The sequence below is a fragment of the Eulemur rufifrons genome, chromosome 6, assembly GCF_041146395.1.
Source record: "Eulemur rufifrons isolate Redbay chromosome 6, OSU_ERuf_1, whole genome shotgun sequence".
NCBI lineage: Eukaryota > Metazoa > Chordata > Mammalia > Primates > Lemuridae > Eulemur > Eulemur rufifrons.
The window spans coordinates 60,541,724-60,562,973 of NC_090988.1; the positions used below are offsets into that span (position 1 = coordinate 60,541,724).

The window sequence follows — 21,250 nt, forward strand, 5'->3', positions numbered from 1 at the left end:
CAGGGTGCCAGAGTCTTTCTCCCTTGGAACCTAATGTCCTTCTCCCCTTCACAGCTAAGACCTGAGGAATGAAGGGCATCCAAATACCAATACAGTGAACATGGCTCCTGCTCGGCCCCCAGTCCCAGTTGTTTCCCTCCTGATTGAATCTCAGGGACACAGCAGGGCATGATGGCAGGCCAGCCATTAGGAAGAGAGGCCTAGGACCAAGGAAAGGGCCTGAGGGACTTTGGCTGGATCAATGTACCCTCAGAACTAAGGAGACCTAAAGGCTCAAGGAAGGGGATGTCACTGCCTCACCTGGAGCCTCAGTGGCTCTTGGGGGCTTTCTAGCCTGACTCACAGAGGGCTCCTGGATGTCAAAGGGCTTAAAGGTTCAGCCCTGAGATGAGAACCAGCTATTCCCTGTTGTTTGCATGAGGTAAATTCCAGGGGCTTAACTGGAGGAAATGTTGTCTAAAACTGCAATCACTGATCATTCATTTATGCAGTTTAACAGTTCCCTGAAGCAGAAAAATCTGCCATCCAACCAGTCTTCGTTATCTCATGCCTAGGCTGGGCAAGGTGGCTCACGCCTGTAGTTCCAGCACTTTGGGAGGCCCAGGCAGGAGGATCGCTTTTGAGCCCAGGAGTTCGAGGTTACAGTGAGCTATGATTATGCCACTGCACTCCAGCTTGGGCAACAGAACGAGACTATCTCATTTAAAAAAAAAAAAAAAAGTCTCATGCCTAAAATTTTCACAGATTGCCATTACCATAGGTGTAGAACTGACCCAGAAAAGGTAAAGTGTGTGAAATTGGTTAAGTCCCTTATTAGAGCTGTGGTGGGAATGGCAGGGGGAGTGAGAATCTTGGCCTCACATCTCTTAATCTAAACTCAGCAGAAGTGTGTCCAGAACCCAGAAGCTCATGCCAGCATGTCCAGCATCCCTGGTCACTTCCTGAGCAAAGGGCAGTGATGACATCAGCAGAACCAAGGTACAAAGTAAGTCATTCTTTGTTTTATTCTTGAATCTTTAGTTCCCTGTATGAATCCTGAATGTTACCCACCTGAGTGCTGTGGACTGCAGAATGAACTTTATTTCACAGTGAACGAGGGATACTTTTTCATAAGAAATCGATTTAATTCAAGATGGTTAGTGAATGTAAGGCAATGCAATGCCTTCACGACAGTTAAAAGAATCCAGTTACAAAAGAAGCACTGTGTACAGTCTGAAATAGCTGAAGGTACAATGGGCTCCATATTTTACAAAGTACAAAAAATTATTTCATATACAAAGAAAAATACAAATAATGTGCAAAAACTATTTTCACAGGTGGCAATTTATAAAATGAAAATGATAGAAAAGTCCTTCATTCTTATCCCCCAATTTCTTATATATTAACACAATTGTATTTCCTAGTGTGTAATTTTAAATTTGAAAATCTAATGTATTTTTAATCTACAAAGTATTTTTTATTTTTTAAAAAGGGAACCATTTTGTTATTGAAATCTTATAAATGAATCAGTTTAGTTAATTTTATATTAAATTATAAGCAGGCTATCTGAAAAACAAGGATATAGAAATCATATATACATATTTTTGAAATATTAGTTTAGTATTTAACATATTAACATTTCAAAACAAATGTAATGATCTAGCTACCTATGACTCCAATTGGCGTCAGTGGCTGTAGCGGAGATGCTGTTTCTGTTTATAATGAGCAAACAGCATTCCTTGAATCTTAAGCTGAACAAACACAAGGTTATCTGAACAAACACAAGGTTATCAAAAGTAAAGAAACTCTAAAGACAGTTCTTTCTTTTCATATACAGAAGTGTTGTTTGGGTATCCAGGCATGCCACAGTGTGACTATGGTCTACACAGCCCTTGTCACAGGTATGTGTGGTCATAAATGGATGGCCTCTGTCTTCCCAACATCTTCATTAGGAGTTCAGTGCAAGTGTTTGTTTTGTGGGTTAGTGCATTCAGCTTTCTGCATGTTATTTTGTGTAAGAAGCTGTCCGGGAGCAGAAGAATACACAGGAACACAGGCCCTGGGTCCTCAGAGCACTTCTGGTTTAGAGAAGTCAGTGTTTGGGAAGCAGTATTTTCCTGCACTGGCCTGTTCATTGTTGCATCATTCCCTGGACAATTTTTTTCCACTGGAATAATCCTGTGTGCTCCCTCTTTGCCTGCCACTGAGCAATGATGTCTTTTGCTGTGAACCCCAATGGCAGAGAGAAGCACCTTTTGGCAGCACCAGAGAACTGAGCATCTCAAAGGTCAGGAAGTACGAGTAGGTGGCTCTGATGGGAAACCTATTCTGTGTAGAATATGAGATAATCTTGGAGGGTTTTGAGTTTTGCTTGTTAAAAAGCTCTCCAAGGAAATTATGATGTTGGAGAACAAAAAGGATCTAGCTTTCATGAAGCAGGACCCAGGTAGGTGGTAGCCATTTTGCCTGGGGGCAGGTGACAGTTGGCTCAGGAGGCATCTTCTGATCCCTAACCACAAAGATCCTGTTAGAACAATTTAGTGCAAGATACAGGGCGTGCCTCGGGCTCTTGACCAGACCTGTGTGACACACCCATGCAGGTTAAGCAGACATAGCAATTGCTGCCAGAGGGGACTGGGTAAGACTGGGCAGGAGAACCTCAGGCCGTGGGATGACTTATGATTAGCTCCTCAAGGATTTTCTTTTTTCTGTTGGGCAGCCGAAGTTCCTCTACTACTTCTGCATATGTTGACCGTGGGCATCAGGCATCAGAGATGCAGCTTTGGATCCGGTCCATCCATTGCTGGGCACTCTGTCCATCCTGGGCACAGAAGTTATATACACGTTTGCTGGTCTTGAGCTACAAAACCAAATGACAGAGAACCAGAGATGAAAGTCAGGGCTGTTTTATGGCTTTGGGTAAGTGACAAATCAATCCCTATGATCTTCCTTTTCCATACCTCTGTATTTTTTCTCCCTCTACTACCATATGTCACAGCCTTTATAGTCACTTTACTTTTCTAGTCCCCAAAGTTAAAGGGGATGTTAATAGAAGGGTACTGGCAGAAAAATGAAACATACTGGGAGAGCCTTACTTTTGCTCTTCTGGGCCCTTTGACTGAGGAGGAAGGGTCAGGAATGGCTGGAGCCTCTGCCCTCTCCCATGCACTGCACCAGCACAGCTCCTTGTGCTCCAGTGGGAAGCCTGGGATTCATCTGCACCATGAAGTTGGCCTTTGTGTCCCCTATGGCCTGAGTAGGGCCCTGTTTGACTCCTGGGACTAGTTAAGTCTCCTTCTATCATGTGGCCTGAAAAATGCCCCAAAGCCTACCTAATGGCTGCTGAAGATATTAGGGCAGATAGTTATCATGTGTGACCAAGGGCAGTTTTTTGTGGATGGTCAAGCATGAAGACCACTGAATACAGAGAGAAGTAGTATCTGTTCTTAAAAGTAGGCAGTGACTGAAATAACTAACATTTAACAAGGAGTTCATCTGCTTCCATATGTGGTTGGATTCCTCTTGTGCAAAGCAGTTTGCAGCTTTTCTGAGACATGGGACAGCAAGAGAGGTTAGTGTGGGGAATCAAGAGTGCTAAGTTCAAGTTCTGGAGCAATTCCCACAGCCAAGGGCTTGTCACCCATCTGCAGTCACCAAGTGCTCTGGGGACCCCATAATTCTTGGAGGCAGATGGAGTGATGTGCAGGGCAGAGCCAGGAAAAGAGATCAACTTACGTCAAAGAAAGCCTTGTCATTCGTGTGCTTCGGGGCTCCCATGCTGGGGCCAGCAGGGATGACCATTTCTACTTCAGCCAGATCAATGTGGCCTTTACAGTTTGTGTCCTCACCTGAGTCATAGTATCGTAGCTGGAACCAAAAGGATACAGATGACACATAATAAACACAGAAAGAGAAAACTGCATAGCTTTTCAAACTATTTGAATACTTTCCTGTTTCTTGCTTATATATGCTAAACTGTGCCTGAAGAATATACAAAAAATAATACTGCTTTTAGAAAGGAGAACTAGGTAGCTGGGAGAAAGGATTGGAAAAAAGACTTATGTACTTTTTGAAATTTGAACAAATAAATGTATTACATATTAAAAAATAAAATTAAATCAACTAACAACAAAAATTAAATATAGAAGTTAATATTTAGGAAATATACAGAATTTCTAGAAATTGATGTTAAAAAAAGATAAACCTAGTAGAAAAATGGCCAAAGGATCTCAAAAGGCAAGTCACAGTAGAAATACAGATAACCTATAAATATCTGAAAAGATGATCAAACCTCTCTGATCAAAGAAAAGCAATTAAGAAATATTCAAAATGGCTGACAATACCAGTAAGGCATTAGGTACTCTCAAATACTGTCAGTGGGAGTATAGTTTGTTAGAAACTTTTTGGAGGGCAGTATCAACTAAAATTTAAAATGTTTATGCCTACTGAAATATCTTTCCCATCTCTAGAAAGTTATCCTACAGAAGCACTTCCACAAGCATGCAAAGATACACATGTGAGGAGGTTTCCTTCGGCACTGGTTTTATCAGCTAAACACTGGAAAAGATACTTGTCTTTCAATGGAGCATTGGTTAATTAAATGAAAGTACATCAGGTTAATTAAATGAAAGCACATCAATAAAATGGAATACTTTTCAAAAACCTTTATATGAACTGATAGGAAAATTATTCAAGATACATTATTTAAAAAAGCAAGTTGCCAAAGAGCATGTAGGTATAAAATGATTTTTGAGGACCACAATAGATAATTTAACATTTGACTGCACAGGGGGACTTTTAGATCTGTATGAAATGTTTGATTTTGGCATATATTACTTTTGGAAAAAGAAAAAATGAAAAAATACTTGTAAAAGTTAAAGAGATTGCTGGTGAAGAATCCTTATTGGTCCATAGTCTGTGGATTTCACTCTCTAGTGTACATGGCAGGAATGTGTCTGGTTCTTCCATACTGTGGTTCTTGCCTCAGACTTTTCTCTGTCTCTCCCTGAAGGCATGGTATGAGTAGGGCTAAACAGAAAAACTGTATACCTTTCATGTTAAAGAAGTCCAAAAAATCGGTAAGTATGCTAGTATAATTTGATGTAATTATAAATTACAGAAAAATTATGACATTCTCCTGTTATATTTAGTGGTTTAATGGAACTTTTCTACATAGTGTAGCACTATGATTTCAGAGACATTGTTATTTTAAAGGATAGCCTCCTAAAAGGGCTTTCATTTGTATTTTTGAAAATAAATTCTCTATATTCTCCCACAAAGACTCTGTGTAATCTTTATGAAGCCCCTTATGAGGAGGAAAAGGTGGCCCCCAAATACAGTTTTCATCAGGAAGGAGTCTTTATCTGGAAGGAGTATTCTAGATGCAGGTCCAACTACAGTACAATATAGTGCTAACAGTTCAGGTCTTTCCCAACAGACTATTTTATAGATGAATGCATTGAGAATCAAGGCTGACTAGTCAGTTTCAAGGTGGAGTAAGGCCTGCAGTCAGAATACAGGAGGCCATGCAACTCTCATTAGTGAAGGGTACAGAGTTGCTGGAGGCTTGCATAGGAATCACTCTCCCTTGAGATGACTGGAGCAAAGATGATGATGCTAAGGATTGCAGAGGCTGCTACAGCAATAGTCCAGAACCTAACAACGGGCAAAAGATTTCCTGACATAGTTAGCAAGGTCCAGTCTAGTACCCGGCCACTGTGAATTCAGGTTTTGGTGAGCACATCCCCTTCTGCCTCCTTTGGGGCTCCATCTGCTCCCCTATTGCTGCCATCTTTGAGGGATAACACTGTCTTCTAGTGAGCAGTACAGAGATGGGCACAGGTGGGGTTCAATAAATGTTATGTAAATCAATGCCCTCACCCTCAGTTTTGAACGGATGCTTTCAGCTGCAGGGATGAAGGTATTCTGGGGAGTGCTCACAGGTACAGGTTTGTATGTGCATGTGGTATGTATATAACAGGCTGAAAACCTCAGGAGCTCCCTGACCTGGGTCCTAAGAGCTGGCAGCAGGAGATACTGGAGCATTGAAAAAAAAAAAGAGTTTTATTGCTCTTTATGCTCTAGGCTCAACTGTTATAGCCTCTGCCTGAATTTCCCTCAGAAGGGTACTTGTCCTTGCTCAAGGACATCCGGAGCCCTGGAAGAGCCCCTCTGACTGCATATGAGACATGCTAGGAAAGCAGTCGCTACGTTAAGAATGTATCTGTCTGCTGAGGGCCACATAATAGCCAGGAACTGAGACTAGCCTAGACAAAAGTCATTTCTTTTGCTTTAACAGTATTACCTGATGTTTTGTTACATCCAAAACGAACCAACGAGGCTTCCATCCTTTCAGCAGAGCCCCTCTTTTATAAAGTGTTCCTTCAAAGGACCTAGAAGAAATGACGGCAGGACAGTTAATTTTGAGTTTTCATTTAAAAAAAAATTCTGGAAAGGGATGTCTGTTTCTGTTTGTCAAGTCTCTACTTCTCCCAGATGATCCAAAAAAGTCGATCAGAATTCTCTTTGGAATTTTTCTACTAGAACTTGGGGGAAAGACTGCCTCTTTCTGCTGGGATCACTACATTTGTGAGGCTTGGAACTATCAGGCCACCTTTGTGCCACAATGAGACCGATGTGACAGAGGGAAAAGCAGAACTGGGAGACAAACACAGCCTGAAGATACTGTAGGAGAAGCCTGCATGCCCTTGGCTGTCTTAGTTTATGTGAGTAAATTCCTTTTTGCTTCAGCTAGCATAAGCTGGTTTTCTGATGTTTGCCACTGACTAACACATATTCCCTCAAAAGCTCTGGCAGACAGATAATAACAACCAGAACTCAACCACAGATAACTACAACTTCTTGGCATTGTTTTTAATTGAAATTTTGATTTTTCTTCTTCAAAGAACCATCTAAAGCATTAAACAAAGAATTAAAGCAAATACGTTTCAAGTTTGCTTATTGAAGGGCCTGTGGTTTAGCCTCAGGCAGCGTGGGGAGAGTCTTCAGGACGCCCAGCAGGGCTCAGCGCGTCACCTGTTTTCATCATTCTTGGATGTGTACTGGCTGTAGAGCGTGGCTGCTCTTCGGTCCACTCCATTGGATGGGGGGATGCTGGCATTCTGCTCCTCCCCCATGCTGCTGTCTGGGAGATGCAGCAGAGACCTCTTGTGATAGGAAGGTAGGTTGGTAGACACAATTCCTGGGGACCCCGATGGATGTCTTGGGGACTAAAAAAGACAGAACAGGAGCTAGGAAAGCTTTACAGACACTTTAAGCCACTGACTCAGTAATTTCATTTATTAAAATTTACCTCAAGTAAAAAACTGGACTAATGAACAAAGATGTACGTACAAAGACATTTATCCTGGAGTTGTTCGTAATAGTGAAAAACTGGAAACAACCTAAATGTCCATTATTAGGGGACATTGAAAAAATTATGGTATTTCCATACAGTGGAATTCTAGACAGTCATTAAAAATGATGATGCTGATTTATACGCGGTGACAAATGGAAGGACATGTATGCCAATGTTGACCAAAAAAAGAAAGTAGGTTTAAAAATAGTATGTATAGTAAATCCCTTTTATATGACAAAGCAAGTTTGATAGCATAGTGGTTTATTTCTAGGTTATAAATTGTGGGTGATTTTCATCTTCTACTTTATAACTTTCTGTGTATTATCTTTAAAAAAATAAATATGCCTTACTTTCATAATCAGAAAAAAAGTCAAGAAACTATTTTGTTTTCATGAGAAAAAAAGTACTGGGGCATCAGCCAACTGTGGTCTGATAACACCTCCTGAGTTGGCCTTTGAAGACTAAAGAGACAGCACTGGAGAGGGTCCCTTTTTACCACAAAGGTTTTCTTCTACACTCCATTTTTCTTGACCTCTCTGTGACATCTGACCCTACTGACCTCTTCTTCCTGAAATGCTCTTCAGAACACTCATCTGTCCTAATTTCCCTTCTGCTGCATTTGGAGCCAATCTGATGTTGTTCGAATGGTGGCTCCACCAATTGCCAGCCATTGGAGCTCTCTGTGCCTATTCCCTCAGGCAGGAGGTGGAACACGACTCTCTCCCCGTGGATTAAATAGGACGCAAATGTGTGTGTGGTATTAAGCGCAGTCCCTTGCACATATTAGGTGCTTGATAAATGTTTCTTAAATCAAAACAAGAAATAGGGTGTGAGAAGCAGAAAACAAAGTATTTGGTTCTAAAATATTTTTATGATAAATGTTTCTTAAATAAGAAACACCAAAGGGATTGCAAATAACTGAAAGTAGCATATTTTGTTGTTTTAAAATATTTTTAATTTCTGTCTTTCCTTATTTCTCTGGAGCAAACTTGGTCTTAGCATTCCACTTCTCCCTCATGTGGTAGATCAGCGGAAACCACAGAGGCACTGAGATAGAAAAGAACCTAGTAATTTCCCCTGGATTCAGGGCTCTGAAACATAAGTATTATGTCACTGTGGTGAAGTGAGACACTCAGAAAGTATTCAGTCATTTGGAACTTTCTGCCCTGGACCCCCAGGGCATGGTTCCTCCCTTTTCGCCCTTCCCTCTAGCCAGAAAGCCAGCAGGGTCCTGTTACCTGTGGCAGTGGGCCCCACCTGACTTAGCACCCTCAAAAAGCTCAGAAGCAGCTCTCAAGGGCATTGCCAACTCACGCGGTCTGCTCTTGGTTCTTCTTTAAGGTCCACTGTTACCCTTTCCCACAGCTGCTGCCACTTCTCAGGGGTTTGGTTCAATTTATGCTCCAATTTTTCAATTTCCTGCAAAGAAATGGAGTTTTCCAACAGATCAGTATTTCACAGAAATCAGGATGTGCCTCAGAGCCCCACTGCTTCTGCACTGGGCCCAGATGAGTAGTGTGGCCAGAGGGCAGCTGAGGAGAATGGTGGACATGGGCCTCAGAGGTCTCCCCAGTTAGGAATAGTGGTGAGAGCTCTAGCTGGTGTGCTGCGCTGTGGCAAAGATGGTTTATTAGGGCCTATAACCAGGCCTTTCTGCACAGAATAGCTTATCCAGTAAGACATGAAATATATGTATCCCAAACACCTTCACCCTTGGGCAGCCCATGGGAAATCTGATGGCCAAGGCAAAAAATCAAGCACTGAGCCAACCCTAATAGATGAGCTACATCAGAAGTCTGTCCTTGACAGAGGAGCCCCTCATTCTGATGACTCAAACCAGATGTGGAAAGAATGAACCAAGAAATGCCCAAGGAAATGGATATCCCTTCTGACAGAGAAGCTGGAGATCAGAGCAGCTGCCTCTGTGAAAGTGTGATCACTGAAGCATCTTCTTCCTGGTCAGAAAACCAGAGGGAGAAGACTCTTCAGGAACTGCCTGATCCATATCAGGGCTCAAAACCATTCCTCAGGGTGACTACTGCCAGGATGGTTTCACTCCAGAATATTTCTTGCATAAAGAAGGTGGCTGGCGGTACTCCCATCTGGCCATGCACTACCCACACTTTGACCAGAGGAAGTAAAGCACCCACAAAAGCCATAGCCCAAGCTTGACTCAGGCTGTGCGGGCATCTGAAACAGCTGGGAAGCTGCCGGAAGGAGTAAATTGCTCCACTTGCTCAACTGCTTCCTTGTAATGCTGGAAACTCACTTTTATTGAGATTTTCTTCAAGTACTTAAGCGTGGTACCCCACTAATGTGGGGGAGCAAATCTGGTTTTTTCATACTCCAGGAGTACCTCTAATGCTAATCCAGAGCAAGGAGAACTATGTTCAGAACTTTGTAAACCAGTCTTAGCTTAGCCTGGTTCCTTTGGCCTCACGTGTCTCCGGGGCCTACGGTGCCCCTAGGTGTGTATCTGTACATGGCTGACTTACACAGAAAAGGCTGGTGAGAGCATCGGGCTGAGTACAGCTGACATCATCGTAGCACGGCCACACTGTTCTCCTCTGGCTCTGGGGCCCAGCTCCTCCAGCCAGGTCAGAGTCTTCGGAGGGGAAGTGCCTGGGGGTCAGCATCATCCAGTCATAGGAGGGCCCTGTGGACAGGGTCTCCTCTGTGTAGTAATCCCATTTTCTGAGGCTGGAGACATTTACATTGGGCTTCAGGGCCTGTTTAAAGAAAACTGAAATATAGTTTCATCTTGACCCCAAAGTACCCCAAGCTTACTGAAAGGCCAGCCCCTAACGTTTGCAGGGTCTAGGGCAAGAGTATGAATGGAGGTTCAAATGCCATATGCCTAAATATTTGAAAGTTATACATCAAGATAAACTATTAAATAAAACATGTTCTAGTCCTCCTACTTCGAGAAATATAACTTCCTAGTGACCCGGAAGGCCAGGTTCAAATAAAGAATTCTTGGATTCCTCAGAATTTTACACTAGGAAGTGGTGGCACTAGAGGAGCTGGCTCCAGCTCCTATTCCTTGGCCTGACCCCCTTCTCCTCCCACCCCAGCTATATCTTATATTCTAAGGGTCTTGCATGAATGTTTGTGTATACCCCAGCCCGTGAAGCCAAACTCTGCCCATTCCCTGCCAAACAACTACTTCTTGCCACCTCTGGGCCCCAGGATACATGCACTGGGTTGAGAGACTGACTCGGAGAAGCAGCCTGGTGAGTAGCTTGAGTTTGGGCAACGAATGTCGAAGTACCCAGAACATGGTTTAGATGAAGGAACATCTAATCATGTACCTTTAGCTTCTTACACTCCTCATGAGGAGGATGTAGTTGGATGAAGGCCAAACTAGGGTCCTATGCATGGGGCCCACTGCAGGAGCTTCTCCTAAAGTATTTTATATTTTTCTGCTTAGACCACCTGTTGGGATTTCAAATTCTGTTAGCTCTTTATTCCTGGGGAAAGCTGCCTTGCTTTTTGATTCTCAAGGTTTGGGGGCCAGCTCCTAATTTCTGTGGCAAGAATTTGGTGAAAAATCTCCATTTCTATCACAACCCAAATCCCTAGTGTCTCAAACTTTTAAATAGCTTTTGGTATGAAACCTAGAAGACTGTTTATATAAAGCTTAAACAGCTTAATATACTAAAACTAAGGAAAACTTTAACACAAAGTATTGAGAAAATGAAACATGAATGATTTCTTACTCTACCTCTATTTCCACTGGTGAATATAAATAGTTAAAGAAAATGGGACTCCTCTTGTGCATTCTGTCAATACATTCCCAAATACAAATTCCTTTCTTCGCATGCTTGTCTCCTTTATCATCAAATAAAGTTCCTGTAAATCCAAAAACAAACCCAACACAATAAAAGTTAAATAAATTAACATTTTGCCTAAAAGTATAATGTATGTGGGCAGATTAAAAAAGTGGAGTATTTCTTATGGCTCTAAAAACAGCAACATATACACAGAAACCTTAGAAAATAACTGCAAAGCTAAAGATAGGAATGAACTTCATAGCTATATGGAAACAAATCAAAATGAAAGGAAAATATCTGATAAGGTTTGCCTAGGCAGTTAGCAGTATATCATTACTCTTCCAATCTACATCTTGCATCTGTATCTAGATTCAAAGAGGTCTGTGCCAGGAGACATTCTACACATTTTTCAAGAGAAAATGGAAGGACGAGTTGATTTGATGAAACTACGTTAAAAACATAATTTTATGTTTCTTTTTTAAGTTGTTGTTTATTATGAAGCAATTTAAAGTGTTTTCTTGCTTAGCAGTTTATATATACCGCAAATCATAGTCACCGAGACTCTAGATGACAGAAGGATGTGGTCTGTATCCTTGGGTGACTTAAAAACAAAAGCAGAACTCAGGAGGGTACTTCAGGGATTTTCTGACACAAGCTTTGTACCTTTCAAACAGTCAATCTAGTACTAACTTGAGCCCACTTTGTTTTTAATAGGGAGCAAGACATGTCAGGGTGAGGCAAGAGGTATTTCTTTAAAAGGACAGAAAGCTGTCTCTCTTAGCAATGCCATCTTGCTTTGAATGAAATGACTTAGTCAAAAGTCAACAAATATTTTACCAGTTTATCAAAAAAGAATGTCTCAAGCCCAAGTTTGTACAAAATTCTACAATATGTGGGGATCCCCAAGAGTAATTAATGTTTTCTTCTCTGCCTTTTAACTGTAGGATCCAGTGCAGTGGTTCTCAACCTTGGTCACATTAAAAAACCAAGGGCTTTTAAAAATCCCAATGCCTAGGTCTCACTTCGGACCAATTAAATAGGAATCTCTGGGGATGATCCTAGATATTAGTCATTTTAAAAGTTCAAGTGACTCTAATGTCCAAAGTTGAGATTGCTCTAGGAATTAGAGTGAATTTTTTTTTTTTTTTTGGTAGAGACAAGGTCTTGCTATGTTGCCCAGGCTGGTCTCAAACTTACAGCCTCAAATGATGCTCCCACCTTGGCCTCCCAAAGTGCTGGAATTATAGTTGTGAGCCACTGTGCCTGGCCTGGAGTGGATTTTTAAAGTCCCCTCATTTATGGCTCCACCTGGGGCCTTGAGGCATGGATTACATTGCAGGGCCCTGTGGTAGTCAGCCCCAGCTGCAACAGGCTCTGGCACCTTTGTAGACAGGAAGAGAATGAACTGAAACCAGAAGAGAAGATGCAGTACCTGGCCCTCCATTCCTTAGGGCAACACTCCCTCCCGCTCCTCAGCCGTGTTAGCACCTGGTAATTGGAACCAAGTCCAATGGACTTTTCTCATAATGCCCACATGGCTGGCTTAGAGCAACATGTACACATACAGGGAATACCTTAAAAATAGCTCGAGTCATCAGATAGCTAGTGTGAAATCCTATCAAATTACAGCCCTGTAAGCCAGTATGTGATATTAATCTTCTAGGACACAGGAGAGTTCATTGTGTTTAGGCTTTTCTGATGAAATCTTAAAAGTTATGACTGACGAATTCCACCAGCAGTGGTTGAGATTTCTTAACTCTCCAATTCTTGATCTTGGCAGGTAGAGGGTAGTTACCACAGCTGTCCCTAAACAGGGTGTCACTGTGTGGGCTTGATAACTAGTGTGTCTTCCCAAACCTAACAGGAACAGACTTCAAGTAGGCAACACATTCTGGACTAAGGACACAAACCAGGCTTCTTTAATGCTAATTAGGTGGGAGGCCTAATATCCAGAGAGAGGGCTGGTTAGGTGATCTGTGGACACTTCAGACTTACCTTCTAGGATTCTAAATGCATATTTATGTGTTTTAAGAAAAAACATGTCTAGGATACAGGATGAAAATAATTACATTTTCAAATAATTGTGATAATCTTTCAATATACCCCAAACATATCTTTTTGTCCACATTTTTTTTTTTTTTGAGACAGAGTCTCACTCTTGCCCAGGCTAGAGTGCCGTGGCATCAGCCTAGCTCACAGCAACCTCAAACTCCTGGGCTCAAGCGAGCCTCCTGCCTCAGCCTCCCGAGTAGCTGGGACTACAGGCATGCGCTACTATGCCCGGCTAATTTTTTCTGTATATTTTTAGTTGTCTGGTTAATTTCTTTCTATTTTTTAAGTAGAGACGGGGTCTACGCTCTTGCTCAAGCTGGTCTTGAACTCCTGACCTCGAGCAATTCTCCTGCCTCAGCCTCCCGGAGTGCTAGGATTACAGGCCTGAGCCACCACGCCTGGCCTATCCACATCATTTTATTTACTCTTTTGAATAGCTCTATGTGATAATCAGGGCCACTATCCTTGTTCAGTTTTTTAGATGAGGAAACTGAGGCTCAGAGAGATGAAGTAATTTACCCAAAGTCACACACATTTTCTGACCCTTAGGCCAGTGCTTTACCCATTGGACCTGGGGTGGTTCTCAGCCTTGGCAGCATAGTGGACTCACCTGGGGAGCTTTAAAAGCTGTTAATGCCTGGGCATACAGATTCTGATTTAGCTGGTTGAGGGTGTTGCCTGGATGTTGGAAGTTTTTCTTTTTTAGTTAATTAATTTATATATTGAAAAGCTCCATAGATAAAATTCTTTTTATTAAGCCAGTAATAATATATCAGTCAAAATCCAATAAACATAATTCATTAAAAAGGGGAAAGAAAGAAATGTATTAATCTCATTTATGAATACTGTTTCAGAAATCTTAAATAAAATATTAAGAATCCCAGCAGCATTATCAAAAGAATATTACATCATGAATAGATCAAAAGAGAAATGGGAAGATCACTATAGATGCTGAAAAGCCATTAGATAAAATTTAGCATCTAAATACACAGACACTTCTGTAATATGACTAAAAACAGAAGAATGAAGTTTAGCTCCAGAACCAGTGTCATGCTTAATGAGGAAATACTAGAAACCTCCATATGTAAGTCAGCACAAGAATCGTTGGAAGTTTTAAAATCTCTCCAGATGATTCTAATGTTCAGTGAAGTCTGAGAATTGCTGTGCTAGACCTTGTTTCTCTAATGAAGAGAACCATCATCTGCTACAGCAGAAGCCTTGGTCTTTGGCCACGTCTGCATGCTGGTAAGGTAATTTGCTGGTCAGCTTAATTTAGCAAAACAAACTGCTCTATTTAAAAAACAAAAACAAAACTACTCAAGAGACAATCACCTGTACTTCACTCACACCAATATTTGCACATGTTGTTCCTTTTAGTGATAAAGCTAAGTGACAAGGTGACTCCCCCAGGTACAGGTCAGTTCACTTAAGACAAGGCCTGAGGCAGCTGTAACCAGCTCTACTTAATACCGTCCCACCACGCAGGTGGTTAAGAAATTAAGCTTTTTAATCGTGATGTGAAGAATGACAACTCCATGAGTCATCAAAGGTCTGCAAGTATAAGCAAAGTGGGAAATGGTCTCACCAGTGCTGCTTCCCTTACCAAAAGTAGGAAATATCATATGAGACGATTTCAACAGCATGCCCTGGAAAGTAGTAGTTCCTGATTTCAGATTTTAAACTGAGAACATCAGTAAACATTTTCTTGCAATTGAAAGAATCCTCTTTATGAATACTCCAGTAATAATGTACTGAACATAGCTGATTTTTTTCTTCACTTAGTAACAAAAATAGTCATGAGTATCCTCCCATCTCCTCCTTCCAGTAACAATAACGAAAGTAAGAATGTAAAATCTCCTTGGGAAATGTTTTCATAGGGGCTGGCTGACTTTCAGAATCTATTCTTTACAACTATTATTACTATTTAAAATTTTAACAATGATAATGATGTCTAAAATTTATTGAGTACTTACTATGTGCTAGCATCTGTGCTGAGAAATTTCCAACTATTTCCTCGTGTGATCATCATGGCCCCAAGAGGGTGAGTGCTATTATTGTCCTCATTTTAAAGATGAGGAAACTGAGGCTCAGAGAGGTACCGAATTCCCCCAAAGTACTCAGCTGGTAACTGGTAGTGCTGGGAATTAACCCTCGTCTGTTTGCGCCAGAGTGCAGGGCCTTAACTGCTATTCAAATTGCCTCCAAGGGCAGGCACTCTTCCTACCAGATTATACCAGGCTTGGAAAAACTATCAGTAAAATGTTTCTCACAAAACAGTGATATCACTTTGAGGTATCACAATAATAAAGAGACTTAACTTTATAAAAGTGCTACAGGAATACCACTTGCCGTCGCTAAAAGCTAACATAGCACATACTCTCAGAATCTGGGCACTTATTCATATACACTTTATATTCGTAGTTCAGAATTAAACCCTGACTCTGAGCTTGTCACACCTGGGGGTAGTTACATTATCAGAGTTTTCGTTAAAAACATGTAAAACTAACAAAAAGATGGAACAAGTGCATACAAACGTACCGTGCTCTAATCTTTCATAGTCTGAATCCAGGAGAAATGTTTTAAAGCGATTAGACACATAGTGGAAAGCCAAGAACTTTAAGTAATAGAGATTGAATTCAAACTCAGTTGGATACTGGTTGTGAACCTGAAACACACAAGGCAAAGAAAAGAGTAAGAATCAAACAGAACAAAACGTGGATGCCATGCCACTGAATGCTGACCTGAAACATGCAGGAGACCATTCAGTCATTCATTTGACAAAAACCTGAATCCCTACCATGAGTGGAGATGGGAAGGGAACCAGCTTTTCTGAGCACCTACTGTGTGCCAGACACCATACTAGGGGTTTTTATAAACATAATCTCATTTAATCTCTACAGCATTGCAAGAGAGGCTTTATTATCCCCCTTTACAATCCAGGAAGCTTAGGATCAGCAAGATTAAGATATTTATTTACCCAATGTCATTCAACAGGCACTAGTGAGTCCAAATTTGAACCCTGTCTTGTTAGGCTCCAAGGTCTGTGCCCCACTCACTATATTACACTGTGCTAAGCACCTGGCATATATCAATTAACATACATTATGGTTTTTACTTTGTAGGCAATTGTGGTGTGATAGTGTGAAATACAAGAGAAATTGTTGTTTACAGAAGTTTGGCAATGAAAGGATTGAGAAGAGAAGGTGGTGGCTTAAGGGGACAGCAAGTGACGTTTCTGGACAAAAGAAATGTGTGCATGTCTGAAAGCAATCCAGAGGGAGCCAACAAAGAGAGAACAAATTTTAGAAAAAGAGCTAATAACTAAGAAAATAAGGTAGGCCCTGGAAAAGCAAGAATGAATGAAGCCAGGGCCCAGATACAGGGACCAGCTTTGGAAGTAAGGAGGGATGGAAGAGTAGATATGTTTAAATGCCAAGGGAAAGGGGAGGAACTTATGCCTTTTAATTTTTCATCAATTAGTGAGGTCACTGGACATAGGAATAAGGATGAGGGAATGGTATGTGGTATGGCAAAGCTCGGAATGGCCACTGAGCTATAGCATCGTTTAGATAGACTACATACAGTCTCTGTGGAGCCATTTCACAATGGCAGAAGGTAGGCTCCCCAATACACCTAGCAATGTCCTTCTATATTGCTCAAATAATCTCTCATGACCAGTTAGAAAATTTTGTTTGGTTAAGTTCCAGTCATGATTGTACTTGCTTAAAAGTTGTTTCAAATGAACACCAAAGGCAAGCCGTCTAAAAGTCAGCTTTCCTCTCCATGTTTAGTTTGGCACTGTGGCCTCACGCTTGGTCAGCTAAAGTGAGCAGGCATGTGTGTAATATGTTGATTGTTCAATGGACGAATGGGAATTTAAAGTCATGATCTGGATATCATTCATTAATCAAAGTTTATCATCTGGTTAGGAGTCTAGATTTTCTGTGATGATTAAAGTTTTCATTTTTCTACATTTTTTATTGTATTTTTTTTTTTTTTTTTGAGACAGAGTCTCACTCTGTTGCCCAGGCTAGAGTGAGTGCCATGGCGTCAGCCTAGCTCACAGCAACCTCAAACCCCTGAGCTCAAGCGATCCTCCTGTCTCAGCCTCCCGAGTAGCTGGGACTACAGGCATGCGCCACCATGCCCGGCTAATTTTTTCTATATATATTTTTAGCTGTCCATATAATTTCTTACTGTTTTTAGTAGAGATGGGGTCTCGCTCTTGCTCAGGCTGGTCTCAAACTCCTGAGCTCAAACGATCCGCCCACCTTGGCCTCCCAGAGTGCTAGGATTACAGGCGTGAGCCACCGCGCCCAGCCTTATTGGCTTTTTAATTGAACTAAAATTTTAATTCATAAGCAATGGATTTTAGGAAGATGCATTAAAAGAGTTCAACTCCTATGCAGTGGGGCTGCATACCATGGAACTGCTTCCTTGACATGGCCACTGGCTTTCCTATTGCATCAGGTCTCCACTGGACAGAGCTTTCCATAGGACATTGTGACATGGCTCTGAATAGCTTGGCAGTAGGTTTTTAGAACCCTAAGCATTTGTATTAAGAATTTTCTCATTAGTGAAAATGAAAGGATCAAATACCACGGGTTTCCTGATTACACTATATGAGCAGCTAATTATAAAGGCTAAGCAAACTTGAAGAATTTATAGTTATAATTAAATAAAACTTAAGGATCAACATTATTTTGTAGCATTATAACTGGGCATAAAAATAAGTTCATCTAAGTGGTTAGATGAACTTATAATTAGCAATACTTTCTTCCATTTCTGTAATAGAAAATAAAATTTTAAAAATACCTTTTCTTTCCTTGTTTTGTTAGCCCTCTATGTGTTGTCTTTGTCTCAGCTGTCAACCATGTTCCCTAATACAGCAATTCTCATTCGAATACTTGCCCTTATTGATACAGATGCCCACCAGAAGTCAGCCCCAGTTTGACTCTCCACTAGGCCTGGTTCTCCGGCATTCCTACTTAAGCACCGCTCAGTCCTCAAGTTTCTTGAGTTTCCCCTCAGTCTGTCCTTTAAGGTTATACAAAGCTCTCCAGTCTGAGCTCTTGCTTTGGAATCAATAGCCCCACCTCAGGGAGCCCTGAGGTGGAATGTGCACATGATGGAAAGAAGGGTGACTCAGGTTGTGGCTGGAGGGACAGAAGAAGGGGACAGTCCAACTGAAGATGGAACTTGGTTCGCTAACACCTGAGAGTCATGGGGAGGAGAAATCTGGAGTGTGCTCAGGTGGGGTGAGCTCCAAGGACAACTGCCCCAAGAACCCTTGGAATGAACCTTCAGTAGTCCCAGGCCAGCCCGTGGCTCACCGTTTGGAGGGCAGGAAGGGCTCAGAGTTCTTTCTATTGATCCAGTCCACAATATATTCTAAAATCTCTTTTAAGAAACTTTATTAAATAAAGTCTCAAAATAACATTTCTCTCAATGATTATTCTGCATAGAAGGCACGTGCCTCACACATACTTTTATCTTTTCCTTGATTATTCTGAAATTTAATATACTCAGGAATGTAATTCTGAAGACTCACTTCTGAGGTAAAGTAGAACGGAAATGATAATGCATATGACCTTAAGTTGAACTTACAGGCATTTCAGGGAGATTGTATGCTAGGATTAAAAGTGAAACTCTCTACAAGTGGAAAAAATGCTTTCACAGCCTACTGTACTGGTCTCACCACAAACCTTGCCCTCTACAATTATGCTAGCAAGGTTGGACAATTTTCCAAGGCCTCTTGCACTTATCCTGCTGGAATTGGAATTGGTATTTAGAGAGCATCAAAGGTGTGAATGCTCAGGGCACTAGTTTGTGTGTCCTCCGGTGTGTGCCACAGTGGCACCTGTAGTTGCTAACTGCTTGGAGTTGAAAAACAATCTGTCCCTAAACTGGGGTTAATGATTAGGTCTACTGGAAGTGGAAGAGAAGATGCAGAGCAATTTGTTTTTTATTCTTCTGCAACAGTTTAAGTAACAAGCATGTGAGAATTTCTTCAATGGAAAAAGAAGTAAGATTGACCTGAATGCTGGGTTAATTAGTACCTAGATACCACATTTGGAATCCCACATTAAGAAACACAAAGAATTTTCTGAGATATCTTTCTACCATAATGTACAAAGAAATGAGGAGATGACTGAATTCACAAGGCAAGCTGGTGCTTAGCTTTCCAGTAAGCAAGAAAAATCACACTTTTTTCATTTAGTCCTAAAGCCCAGGGAATCAGTTTGTCCAGTTGATGAGCTTCTTTTCCTCTTGGTCAATGGGACTCACCTAGACTCTTCTGCTGTACCACAATCCACATGCTCTTTCTATTAAGTATTGTATTAACAGAAATGAGCTCAGGCCAGAAAGACTTCCTGAAAGGACTTCCGATATAGGGAATGAGTGAGGGTTTAGAGGTTTGTTGGCCCCTAAAGATTTTTTAACAGCTTTAATGAGGCACAGTTGACCTACAAAAAGGTGCACGTATTTAATGTGTACAAGTCAATAAGTTTTGACATATCTATACACCTGTGATGCCAAAACCACAATCAAAATAATGAACATATCATCTACAACTCCTAAAGTGTCCTTGTGTTCCTTTTGCCTCTCCCTGTACCTCCCTCCTCAAGCAACCCCTCGTTTGCTTTCTGTCACTACAGGTGAGTTTGCATTTACTAGAACTTTATATATATAAGAATCATAATTATGTATTTTTTATCTATCTTCTTTTACTAAGCATAATTATTTGAGTCCATTCATGTTCCTGGGTTATTAGTAATTCATTCCTTTTTATTGCTGAGTATTTTCCATTGTATGGATATACCACAATTTATTCATTTACTTGTTGGTGGACACTGGATTGTTTCCAGATTTTTGGCTATTACAAATGAAGCTGCTCTGAAGAATTATGTACAAGTCTTTGTATGGATATAAGCTTTTGCTTCTTTTGCATAACTGCCTGGAGTGGAATGGCTAAATCATATGGTTGGTGTATGTTTAACTTTTTAAGAAATGGCCAAAATGTTTTCCAAAATGGTTGTACAATTTTATATTCTCACCACTGGTGTTAGAGAGTTTCAGTTCTCCATATCCTTCCCAACACTTGGGGTGGTCAATTTAAAAAATTTCAGCCATTAAAATAGGCGTGTAGATGGGGTGCGGGGTGGGAAAATAAATAGGCATGTAGTCATATTTCATTTGTGATTTTAATTTGTATTTCCTAATGAAGAATGATGTATCTTTTCATGTGCTTATTTACTATTTGTGTATTTTTGCCCATTTTAAAAAATAGGTTTTCTTTTAAAGTAAGTTTTGAGAATTCTTTATATATTCTGGATATAAATCCTTCAGCAAATGTATGATTTATAAATATTTCCTCCCACTCTGTGATTTGTCTTTTCATTTTCTTAACAGGATTTCTGAAGAACATAAGTTTTTAGCTTTGACAAAGTCTAATTTATCAATTTGTTCTTTCATGGGCCATGCTTTTGGTGTTAAATCTAAGATATAGTGATCCTCCTGCCTCCACCTCGCAGTATGCTGGAATTACAGGTGTGAGCCACTGTGCCTGGCCTCAAAATCTTGTTTCTGATCTTAGGGGGAAAGCATTCAGTCTTTCACCATTAAGTAGGATGTTAGTTGTAGGTTTTTTAGAAGTAGATAATGTCTGTTAGTTTATGGAAGTTCCCTTCTTAAGGAAACCAGAATGTTACCCCAAAATATGCCTCTTTAACATAAATATTTTTGAGCTAAGGTAATTAAGAAGTAGCAAACAGAGAAAGAGCTCTTTCTCCCCTGGCTTCCTACCTAAAGATGGGACATAGGATATAAATTCTCCTTCACTGGAGACAATTCTCATCAGCCCAGAGGCACCAGGGAAATCTGTTAACAAACCTTACTCCATTATAGTTTCTTCCCATGTTTTCCTTTGCAGTTTCCCACCTTTGGAAACCTAAAATGGCTTTTCTTTGTCTTGCTACTTCTCTAAAATTTATTGTTCTTTGTTAAAGATGCTATATATTCCAGAGTTCTAAGTCACTATCTTATTTATTTATTTTTTTACCCATACCAGTCATCTTATATTTCATTT

The 21,250-nt window shown here is 40.8% G+C and overlaps 1 protein-coding gene across 4 annotated transcripts in view; it reads right to left on the reverse strand.

Moving 5' to 3' along the window:
* Positions 1–989: 989 nt before the first annotated feature.
* Positions 990–21,250, reverse strand: part of SBF2 (SET binding factor 2) — a 417,689-nt gene continuing 397,428 nt past the window's right edge. For 3 of the 4 annotated variants that reach the window (XM_069471156.1, XM_069471157.1, XM_069471155.1), the window contains 8 exons: positions 15,700–15,826; positions 11,061–11,188; positions 9,832–10,065; positions 8,651–8,755; positions 7,015–7,208; positions 6,284–6,371; positions 3,715–3,846; positions 990–2,839 (listed from right to left, as the gene is read on the reverse strand). In XM_069471156.1, the coding sequence (XP_069327257.1) occupies positions 2,741–2,839; positions 3,715–3,846; positions 6,284–6,371; positions 7,015–7,208; positions 8,651–8,755; positions 9,832–10,065; positions 11,061–11,188; positions 15,700–15,826 (1,107 nt within the window). In that variant the 3' untranslated portion in view covers positions 990–2,740. The remainder of the gene's footprint in view (positions 2,840–3,714; positions 3,847–6,283; positions 6,372–7,014; positions 7,209–8,650; positions 8,756–9,831; positions 10,066–11,060; positions 11,189–15,699; positions 15,827–21,250) is intronic. The other variant, XM_069471158.1, reaches the window with a different exon arrangement.